This window comes from Cervus elaphus, chromosome 22, assembly GCF_910594005.1.
Source record: "Cervus elaphus chromosome 22, mCerEla1.1, whole genome shotgun sequence".
NCBI classification, from domain to species: Eukaryota; Metazoa; Chordata; class Mammalia; order Artiodactyla; family Cervidae; genus Cervus; species Cervus elaphus.
In genome coordinates, this window is record NC_057836.1 from 48,216,503 (window position 1) to 48,228,050 (window position 11,548).

Below are 11,548 nucleotides of genomic sequence, written 5' to 3' on the forward strand. Positions count from 1 at the left end.
CAAGAAAATGGCATGTTTACAAGTCTGGTCTTTCAGATCTTCTAGAAAGTGCCTGTTTCCTAGCCACTGGCAGTGCCTGATTATAGATTTATGAGCTAGCCAGCAAGAGTGAGAAAGAAAAACGGAACATTATATAGAACCTTGTCAATTCGAATCATTCCTCAAAAATATCCCAGTGTTACTAAGTAAATGCCACCATTTATCAGAGAATGGATGAACTGTTGATGACAAGATGAAAGGAGATTGTGGCGGTAACTAACCCCTTCTCTCGGGCTGCCAGCTGCTCGTGTGTTCTCACGCTCAGGCCTGGGGCAAGAGTCACCCGTGTCCTCTCTCGATGTCAGAACCTTCCAGGCACCCTCATGGCTCTAGTGCCAGCTTGGGGCCTCGGGACAGCTTCACCCCAAGATGCCAGGCCAGGCATTTTCATGGTGGTCTTTTAATAATCTGCTTTAAGACCCATCAGAAAGAAAGTACTACCATCACACTGTGACCTTCCCAGGCGGTTTTATCAAAGTCATAGATTCATTTCTTCTTGAGAAAATCAGCCTTGGGCAGCAAACAGCTTCCTCTTCCACAGGTCTTATATAAAACATCCATTCATCTTTCTCTTCTGTGTGTCTCCTCCTGGAAACGCAGAAAGCGTTTAAGAAGAGGGAAGTTGCAGGACTGACACAACCATGTACCAGTGAACACTGAGTCCTTCTTCAGGCAGATGCACACGTTTGAATCTACTTACAATGTCTCAGTCCTCTGGCAGACTTAGGCAAGTTACCTCACTTCTCAGAGGCTCAGATTCCACAGTGAGGAAGGAGGAGATGACATGCGCCTGTTTAGTAATGGGGAGCTGCCTGTGAGATAATGCAAGAGAAGCAGTTATAAATAGCAAGGTGTCCCAGTGTGGAGGTAGTGCTCAGTAGGTGCTAGTAATTTACTGCTGATAACCATCACTCAGTCGTGTCCGACTCTTTGGGACCCCATGGACTGTAACCCACTGGGCTGCTCTGTCCGTGGAATTCTCCAGGCAAGAATACCGGAAGGGGTTACCATTCCCTCCTCGAGGGGATCTTCCCTAGCTCAAGGGTGAAACCCAGGTCTCTTGCATTGCAGGCAGATTCTTTACTGGCTGAGCCACCGGGGACTTTGACTGTTAAAAGCTCACTATTCGAGACTTCCTTGGCAATCCAGAGGTTAGGACTCTGCGCTTCCAGCTCAGGGAGTGCAGTGGGACCAAGATCCCACATGCCGCACAGTATGCCAAAAAAAAGAAAATCTGGGTCCAAAGAGATGTCAAGTAGATGGAGAAACAGGATAGGGATCTCAAAAGGAGACAAAAGGGATTATCAAAACCTTTGAGGCCAGCAAGGATGCCAAGAACTTATTCTTACTGGATTTTTCTGTAAGGAAAGCAGTTATGCTGATAGAGACACTGCCAGAATAAACTCCTATATCTTTTAAAACTCACTATTAATAATTTGTGTCTTACTAAGCTTCCCTGCTGATTCAGTGGTAAAGAATCCAACTGTCAATACAGGAAACACAAGTTCAATCCCTGGATCAGGAAGATCCCCTGGAGAAGGAAATGGCAACCCACTCCAGGACTCTTGCCTGGGAAAATCCCATGGACAGAGGAGCCTGGTGGGCTGCAGTCCATGAGGGTCACAAAGAGTTGACCACAACGACTAAACAACAACAAAAAACACAGCAATGATAATACACATGTTGTTCTTAATGAGTGTCACCATTAAGAATACTTACAACTACTGCAGCCCCACTGCCCTCCTGCCAGGTGATAACTCTGATTATAGAATGTTCAAAAACAACTTATTCATCACCCTGCCAGGCTCTGGCTGTGTCTCTGCCCTACCCTCTCCTTTCCCACTCTGCCCCAAGACTTACTTTTTCAACCACATTTGCACAGAGCACTTCTAAAACAGAGAGCTACTGTATTCTTGTTTCCTTTCCGGCTCAGAGTAGAGACACACTGGATAAATAAAGAGATATTATTTTAAGGGACAGGAGGCGAAACATACTTTTAGTGAGTTGAAAAACAATCAATTAAAAACCAATTAGGATAATTAAAGAAGATGCTCATTGAATTAACATTTAGAGTAAAAATAACAAGGCTAATTAAAACACAATGCTTTCATTGATTTCCCAAATTAACAAGATCACATTATTAACTTGTTTTTTGAACTCACTACTCATTTTCAACTCAGTGAAAGTGAAATTCTCTTTTAAGGAACCTCATCATCTTTTAGCACTGATCCTGTGCTAAAGCAAATACTAAGCAAATACTATCTATATATAAGTTAACTTTTTTCTATGTGCTCAAACAAAAAGTATTATTATTTTTTTTTTTGCTTTGCCAAGAAGCTGAAAGAAAATAACTTTGAAAAATAACTATGAAAAGACATAACTGAAGTGACTTAGCATGCATAGCCTGCTCCCTTGGACAGAGCAAGGACTCCTTCCTTTGCCTCAGGCATGTATTTTTATACATGCCAAAATGAAATTAACCCACAAATACTGTTTTATAAGCTGCTTTCTGTCTAGCAGTATATATTCATATTTAGCTTATATTATCAACAACATCCCATGTCATTTAATATTGTTCTGCCACATCATACATGATGACCATAGCACATTCCATTACATGAATGTATCTTAATGTTCCAGTCAGTTCCCCTATGGTTGAGTGTTTGTATTGTTTTCAGTTTTTCACTGGTAGGGAGAACCCTGTAATGAACATCCTCGAAGTGACACTTGTGCACAGCCTTATTTATCTTAAAAGAATTTGAACGGAATCATTTTTTCTCCCTGCAGGGGGCCCTCGCCCAGTTCAGTCTCCTCAACCCCCAAGATCTGGGAGCCCCTCCCAGCAGAGGCTCTCCCCACAAGGCCAGCAGCCCCTGAGCCCTCAGTCTGGATCGCCACAGCAGAGATCGCCAGGGTCTCCCCAGCTCTCCCGTGCATCTGGAGGCAGCTCTCCAAACCAGGCCCCCAAGCCGAGCACACCCCTTAGCTCGCAGCCCCGGCCCCCCGTGCAGGGCCGCAGCGCCTCCCAACAGGGCGAAGAGGCCAAGAAGCCAGCATCACCCCATCCCCATCTCAAGTAAGTGCTGTGGGACCCGGGAGGGCTGAGAGTGGACTTGGGGTGTGGGCAGAGCTGGGCTGGCTCAGGGTCAGGGACTCAGAGCAAGACCCACCAAGGCCTCACCCCAACTTTAAATGGGTAAAAGGAGGCCTAGAGGATGGAACCTGGGTGGCAGGTAGGACCTAGCAAGGCCAGAGCATAGGTTAGGCCCCACTGTGATCCTCCATGTATACCTGCATCAGTTACTTCCTGCTGCATAACAAACCACCCTGAAACTTAGTGGCTTAAGAAAGCAACCATTTTCTTTGTTCATAGTTTTTTTTTTCATTTAGTCACTTGTACTGAGTTTGGTTCAGCTGGGAGGATCTCCCAATGGTCTCTCCTGGAGAGTTACCAGATAAAATGCAGGATGCCCAATTAGATTTGAATTTCAGCAATGAATAATTTGGAGTGTATACCCTCAAATATTGCCTGTGCTTAGTCGTTCAGTCATGTCCAACTCTTTGCGACCCCATGGACCATAGCCCGCCTGGCTCCTCTGTTCATGGGATTCTCTAGGCAAGAATACTGGAGTGGGTCGCCATGCCCTCCTCCAGGGGATCTTCCCAACCCAGGGATCAAACCCAGATCTCCCGCATTGCAGGTGGATTCTGTACTGTCTGAGCCACCAGGGGAAGCCAAATATCGCACAGGTTAGACTTATACTCAAAAAGTATTTATTTTTAATCTCAATTTCAAACTTAACTGGGTGTCGTGTATGCTTGCTTACTAAAATCTAGCAACCCTGCTCTCCTGGGATTGCTCATACGGCTGTAGTTATCCAGCAACTTATCTATGGCCGGACAGTCCAAGAGGGCTTCCTGCACACATCTGGTTGTTGGTGTCACCTGTCAGCCGAGCTTCTCTCTCTCTCTCCTGGGCCTCATCCTCCAGCAGGCTGGACCCAGCTTCCTCATGTGGTAGAATTACATTCCAAAGGGCAAAAGTAGAAGCTTTGAGGCCTCTAAAGGTCTAGGCTTAGAAGTTGCATGATGTCATTTCATCCCATCATAGGCTTTTGATAAAAACAAGTCGCATGGTCAAGCCCAGATTAAAAAGGTGGGAAAATAGACTCCTTTTTAAAACCTTATTTATTTGTCGGGCCGTGTTGGGTCTTAGTTGCAGCGTGTGGGATCTTTCTTGTGTCCCGCAGGCTCAGTAGTTGTGGCGCACAGGCTTAAGTTGCTCCTCGGCATGTGGGATCTTAGTTCCCTGACCAGGGATCGAACCCATGTCCCCTGCATTGCAGGACGGATTCTTAACCACTGGACACCAGAGAAGTCCCGGAAATAGACTCCTGATACAAGGACCTGCAGAGTCACCCTGTGAAAGGCTAGATGACCGGGGCGGAAGTGAAGGTTCCATCCCCGGGCACACATCTGTTGTCTCTCTCATTCCCTCTCAAGCCTGTCTCTTGGTTTGAGGTCAGAGAGAGAGACCCCAAATGTATTTTCTTTGGAAAGTTTTTCCTTTCCTTCAACTCCAAACAAGCTAGCCATAATTTTTCAGAAGAGTTAATATATTCACCTGGTTCAAAGATCTAAAAGATGTTGATGTTTTTATTGAAAACCCTTACCTCATTCTCATCCAATGCTTTCCTGCCCCCTGCTCCCCAGAGGTAACCACTTTTGTTAGTTCTAGTGTGTTCCTCCAGTATTTCCTTATGCATATACGGAAATATATGTTCTGGTTCCCTCCTCCCACTTATTTACATAATCAGCAGTGTTCACTATCCACACCACTCGCTGCTTGCTTTTACATTTAGCAATACATTCTGGAGCTCTTCCACACAGTTCATTGACGTTTTCTCCTTTTCACAGCTGTATAATTATTCCACTGTATAATTATACTACAATTTATCTAACTAATCCACTGTAAGTGGAAATTTGGTTTTCTCTTACAAAGAAGGCAGCAGTGAATAGCCTTGAAAACACGCCTTTTCTTATATGTGCAGGACCAACTGTATAGAAAATACCTGAAATGGTATTGTTGGATCAAAGGATAAATGCATTTTTAGCTTAGTAATATTACCGAGTGGTCCTCTAGCAGTAGGCTTAGAGGTTGACAGCACAGACTCTAGTCAGACCCGCTTTGGGTTCAGTTTGAAGTCTGCCACTTAAAAGCTGCCTGACCTCAGAAAGAAGTTACTTAACCTCTCTGTGCCTAAACTTCTTCACATGCAAAATGGGGACAATAGTGTTTACCCCACAGGGCTATTATAAGAATTAAGATGAGTGTTTGCACAGTTGGTGCTCAGAATGCTGCTGGCTCCATATGTGTGTATCTGTGGCTGCCTCTCACATGTGGAAAGATGCAGCCCAGCTAATCATGGGACAGACAAGAGCTCTGGATCTTAAGCCAGGTTTGAGCACTAATCTTGTAGTAACCTAGCTGTGTGTGTGTGTTAGTCACTCAGTCGTGTCTGACTCTTTGGGATCCCATGAACTGTAGCCGCACCCCCTCCAGGCCCCTCTGTCCGTGGAATTCTCCAGGCAAGAATACTGGAGTGGGTTGCCTTGCCTTCCTCCAATGGATCTTCCTGACCAGGGAGCAAACTTGAGTCTCCTGCATTGCAGGCAGATTCTTTACTGTCTGAGCAATCAGGGAAGCCCAGTAATCTAGCTAACAACACTTGAATCTCCTGGTTGATGCTGTAAAGTATGATTTAGTTCAATTCAGGTCAGCAAACGCCTACTCTGAACTAGTCTTGAATAACACCCTGAGTGGAAAAAGCAAGGGGTAAAAGATAGCCCTGCTCTGAAGAAGATTTCAGTTATTTAATGTGATGACAAGAGCCTGCGTGCATCTCTTCCTATCTTTCACCCCCACTAGACTGTGAGCCCCTTGAGGGCAGGGCCTGAATCTCATTCACGTCTGGAGCCCTGTCACCTGGCATTAGGCTTGCACAAAGAGTCAAACACCGCCTTTCAGACAGTAGGCACTGTGAGAATTCCAAAGCGCACTGGAATTGGCCATGAGAGCTTCGGGCAGACTTGGAGTGGAAGCCCATGGTATCGGAGCTGCACGAGGCCTGAGGGTGGGCTGAACCAACCCTCCGTCTCACAGATGGGGAAGGAGGCCCCACTCAGTGCCTTTCCTGCCCACGGCTGGAGGAACAGATGGCAGGAAGGGCCTGGAACACAGACCCTCTGATCCCCAAGCTGGTGCTGGAAAGTCTAGGAGGAGCAAGCCTAACCTGTCGATACCACACCTTTGAGTTTGTCAAGCGGGTCTGTGCACCGAGGCTGGAGAGTGGACGAGCTGCTCTCCACTTGTGCCTGCAGTCTGAGCAGCCTGTTTTTGTGGGGAGAATTTGAGCCTTGGATGTTCCCTTGTTCCTTGCTATGAGCCCCAATTCCTGCACCTAAAAGAGGAGGCTCCCAGGAGCCACCTGGCGGGTTAACTGTGTGTGTGGTGTAAGTGTGGGGATGCCTGGCTGTGGGGCTCAGTATCCTTGGGGTGATGGGGTTCATCCAGCTGGCTCCCAGACAAGCCCCAGGACTCATTTCCTGGGGAGTCCAGCCATGTCACCCCCAACTTCCTTTGCCTTTCTCTTTCAGCAAATCCCAGTCCCTGACTAACAGCCTCAGCACATCTGACACCTCCCAGCGTGGGACCCCCAGTGAAGACGAGGCCAAGGCCGAGACCATCCGCAACCTGAGGAAGTCTTTCGCCAGCCTGTTCTCTGACTAACCCTGGTCAGGCCTCTCCTGCCCCACCCTCCATCTCAGCCTTGGTTCCTGCTGGGAACAGAATGGAGGGCCTGAGAATATCCTTTCCAAATGCCTTTGATCCAGGAACTGAGTCCATGTGTTCCCATTTCCCTTTGCCGTGGCATTCCAGCATCATCCAGCCAAGTGGTGGGCATTTGAGAGCCTCCAGATTCCTCAAAATGGGCCTTAAAGATGGGTGTCACATCCACCTTCCTGCCCAGATGCTTGCTCCCCTGCCTCAGATATCCAAGTGAGACATCAGTGTGACTGGTTTTGACATTGCTTGTTAGTGTTTCGCTTGCCTTTGGGAAGGGCCCCCTCTGAGCCTTGCCCCCATCTCCATCAAATGCAGATGCTGAAGTCAGACCTCAGCAATGTAGGAGGCAATAACCTTTTGACAGTGTTCTACAAACAAAAGGAGAAAAGCCCAGCCAAGGGAACTTAGCACCTACCCTTGTCCGTTCCATCCAAGCTCAAGAGACAGGCCTGCCGACCAGGCAGACCCAGGCCCCATCACACGCGCCACCAGTGGATCTTGAGGACCGCAGAATGAATTCAGACCATGGGACACGCTGAGCCTTTCAGAACACAACAGAAACAGAGGGGAGGCTTTGCAAGACCACTCACAGCCAGCAAGCTATCCTAAGTTGGACAGCCAAGAGCAGACCCCGGGTTCTTTTAGGAATCACGACTAGTTCCCAGAGGGAGAAGATGTCCTCAACTAGTCAAGGCCCCCCCGCCCATTCTGTGTTACACCACCGTTCAGTCTCTCTGAATTCCCACCAGGAATGCTGTTTCCCCCTCAAGGACACACAAGGAACCAGAGACAGCGAGCAGGCAGATGACACAGGATCAGAAAGTGCGACGACAGTGACTTCTAGCTCGGTGCTTCAGACTGAGCAGCAAGGCGTTGGTAGGTTACTCAGTTACACAAGGGCTCCCTGGTCAAACGTGCTTAGGAGATACTGTTTTGGGTTTGCTTTCTGAGCTCGATAGTACCTATATCACAGGCTCTTGGAAGTCCTGTAGTAAAGAAATTAGCTTTAACTTTGTTTAAGCCAAACTTATTTGACTAAAAAAGTTAACTGCAGAGCTGGAAAATGTAGCCCTGACTCTCTTCCCAATGCTTTTTCTCCTGCATCAGACTCTTCTGGGGCGGGGCAGGGGTGGTGGTGGGGTGTCCTGATCACCAAGCACCTGGTGCTAGAAACATCGTTGGTGCCAGAAGCAGCCTCTGGCTCTAGAAAGCACTGAGGGTATTAGAACATAGCCGCTGTCCCCTTACATCCCACTTAGCAACTTGAGGGGCTTCCCTGATAGCTCAATTGGTAAAGAATCCACCTGCAATGCGGGAGACCTGGGTTCAATCCCTGGGTTGGGAAGATCCCCTGGAGAAGGGAAAGGCTACCCACTCCAGTATTCTGGCCTGGAAAATTCCATGGACTGTAGTCCATGGGGTCGCAAAGAGCTGGACACGACTGAGCGACTTTCACTTTCACTTGCAACTTGAGACACGTCTTCCCCTTACTGCTCACAGGGAAGGGAGAGAGGGAGGTGGAAATGAAAGCGTCCTTGGCCTGGAGCTGCACTCTGAATAAAAGAATGCAGAGAACTTGCCGGGCAGGTGTAACACCACGGAGCCATGTGTTTTAGGAGATTAAGAACACAGGAAATACACGAGGCAGTCATTGCTCTCCCACTCTGGAAATAAGACAGGAAGAAGAAATCAATCTCACCCAATTCTCACTTAGCAATAAAACACAGCCCAAAATACACAACAAAGTGGTGACAGGCTAGACAAGGTTCCTCAAAGCATAGGACATGGCCATGGGCATAAGTCACTTCATTTAAGGCTAGAGGAGTCAGAACTTCTGCTCATCAGGCCTTGAACCTGTGTCTCTGTCAACCTCGCTAAGTGTTTGGAATGCCCCTTGAAGTCAGACTTGCCCTGAGCTGTGTGGGAACTCTGTTGAGCAAATGGTGCTGGGGTGGAAGCACCACACCCAGGGTGGCCCCATAAACAATGGTGACATGGCTTACGTTGTCCCACTTTCTTGTATTCTGTCCCCCTCCCTGAGAACATCGGAACAGTCAAACACCAGATATTCCAGTACAGTTGCACACACTCACTTCTCAGGCTAGGCATCCTTGTTTTTATAGCCATGCCGGGACAGCTCCAGAACATGAGACAAGGTTATAACCAACACATTGAAACAAATTCTCCCATTGGTCTGTGTGTGGATGCAAAAACCAGGTATGGTCCTTTGTGACAATTAGTCCCCAAAATGGACTGGTTTCTCATGTAAACTAGCACATGTTCCCTCCAAACATTTAACCTTTAACAATTGTGATATTTTTAAATGAGAAGGAACAAAACAAAAGGGGCAGAAGAGTCACTCTGGAGAGATTCTGAAAGGTCGTGTTTGTTCGTTTTTGCTTGGTTTCACAACTCTGATCCAAAGAAAAGCCAGCATTTCCTATCCACACTGACTTGGTGAGGCCGAACTAGGACAAAGATCCATTTGGTTTGTGCTGACCTGTAGCACAGTGAATAGAGAGTTTAAAATGCAGCCCCACTGGACACCTCCACCAGCTGCAGGAAATACCTTCTTCCAGATTTTCCTCCTAACAGCCTGACTAAAGGGCACTGTCACTTAACTGTCACATCAGCTTTCGAGGGATACTGGAATCTACATGTCCTTTCTCTTCCATTCATCCTCTGTCCTCTTTGTCACGCCCCCTCTGTCCCCTGGTTCAGTCCCTGCTGATGGGGCAGTTAGTTCTACCTTTCCAGAATTTCAGGGTGATAGGCCTTCACGCCCATGGTAACAAACACAGTAGTAAATCCCATGAGCCTGGACATCAGTGACCTTCTGGAAGTTCTCATCTGAATTTGCAATGAAAGGAGCTTGAGGGGAAAGCAAGCTGGTGCCGGCAACTCGTGAACAAGCTGTGTGGGCGCGGCACACAGCACCGGCCGTCAGCACACGGTCGGTGTGCAGGACGTGTGTTAGACTGGCCCTTCTAGAAAACTGTGCAATCAACAAAATGCAAACCAAGTGTTAAAAGTAAAGAAAAAGTTTGTCTTTCCTGAGAGTATCAATGTGAGGAAGTCACTTGCCCAGGAAAAGAATTAAACCAATAGAGAGATTAATGAGATAAGAAGCTGAAGAACACCTGTGGTCCACGGGAACAAGCCACGGGTGAACTGACTGCAGGGCCTCCACAGCTGGGAGCAGAAGGGACGCGGTGCCACTGTCAGCGTCAGTCAGGAGGCGTGGTGAGCAGACCAGGGCAGTACCAAAGCTTGTCCAACTTCAGACCCAGGACCCAGGGGTCCCTCCAGAGCACCCAATACACAGCAGAGCCCAACTCTGGCCATCCCGCCCCCACCCCGGCTCCGTGCTTCATGTTCAACTGCGTAGAACAGGTCGGTGGCTCATTCGCTTTTGTGTGTTCAGAATGGGTGAAAGGATGCAGGTTAGGGTACAGTGTAAGCATGTGAAGTCAGCCTTGCAGATACAAGCTGTAATTCAATTATGCTGGAGGATTAAATAGCTCTGAGAGCACTTGCATATGCGTGGTTTTCTTTATCCAAGCAAGCATGGGGACTGGTTACTAATTATCCCCACCAAGTGTCAAAAGTTGTCCTGGACTCCAGGGCAGTCACGGATTAAATCCTGTTTGAGTCCACCATGCAGACTTTGATAGAAGGTGGCACTTTGGGTTTGCTTGCAGACAAACTGGAAGGTTGCACGATAAGCAAGTCAAACCAGCCCATTAACCAAACACAATGCAGAAAGGGCACAGAGGCTCCTTTGTGTTTCCGCAAATGAAACATGCAGCCACAAGAGAGGAGACTCGTAGATTCTGTTCAGAACCCTCTCAACTGGCAGGCCAGGAGGAAAAGAAGAAAAAATTTTTTGAAATTTTAGTGTGTCATAAAAACCAATCTAAACATTCCTTCTACAGTTGTATGAGAAAAGAGAGAGAGAAAATTCTTTAAAATCCTAAGTATCTTTCATTATTTCTATTCTGATTGGTCCTGCTGCTGCTAAGTCGCTTCAGTGGTGTCCGACTCTGTGCGACCCCATAGACGGCAGCCCACCAGGCTCCCCCGTCCCTGGGATTCTCCAGGCAAGAATACTGGAGTGGGTTGCCATTTCCTTCTCCAAGGCATGAAAGTGAAAAGTGAAAGTGAAGTCGCTCAGTTGTGTCCGACTCTTCGAGACCCCATGGCCTGTAGCCCACCAGGCTCCTCTGTCCAGGGGATTTTCCAGACGAGTACTGGATGGGGTGCCAATGCCTTCTCCACTGATTGGTCCTACTACTTGTAATTTCAATTTCCAACCTATCATATTTAAGTATCTGTTCTCTCTGGTCTTTTGTTGAGTCTGGAGCAGAAGCAAATTAACATCTCCTTCCCTCTTAATTAACATTTCACCTGCTTTGCTCTGGGATAGCAGAAACTTCCAGTGCTATAACCTGTTAGGGAATCCCGAAGAGGGCCATTTAATTAAGATGAAACCTTGTCATGTGACCTAACTAATGCTTCCATGTTTTATCCACTCCACATTTTCTGCAGTTAACTGGAGGCTGTCCAAAGGAGTGTTAACCCTGCCTGGCTCCTCCCGAGGCTCTGTAATTTGGCAGGGTAGGAGAAAGACAAACCTTGGTTCAGGCTCCCAAGTATAGAGAG

The 11,548-nt window shown here is 47.5% G+C and overlaps 1 protein-coding gene and 1 long non-coding RNA gene across 2 annotated transcripts in view; one reads left to right on the top strand and one right to left on the bottom strand.

Annotated features, from left to right (window-relative positions):
* The window catches only part of SYN3 (synapsin III), a 459,000-nt gene extending 451,697 nt beyond the window's left edge, over nt 1-7,303 (top strand). Inside the window, exons 13-14 of the mRNA XM_043882279.1 lie at nt 2,827-3,115; nt 6,697-7,303. Coding sequence (XP_043738214.1) covers nt 2,827-3,115; nt 6,697-6,829 — 422 coding nt within the window. The 3' untranslated portion in view covers nt 6,830-7,303. The remainder of the gene's footprint in view (nt 1-2,826; nt 3,116-6,696) is intronic.
* Nucleotides 495-7,426, bottom strand: LOC122680671. The gene is made up of 3 exons (XR_006336745.1): nt 7,302-7,426; nt 1,900-1,984; nt 495-851 (listed from the first exon to the last, which is right to left on the bottom strand). It is a non-coding gene; the product is annotated as an uncharacterized LOC122680671 (long non-coding RNA).
* Between the last annotated feature and the right edge of the window lie 4,122 nt (nt 7,427-11,548).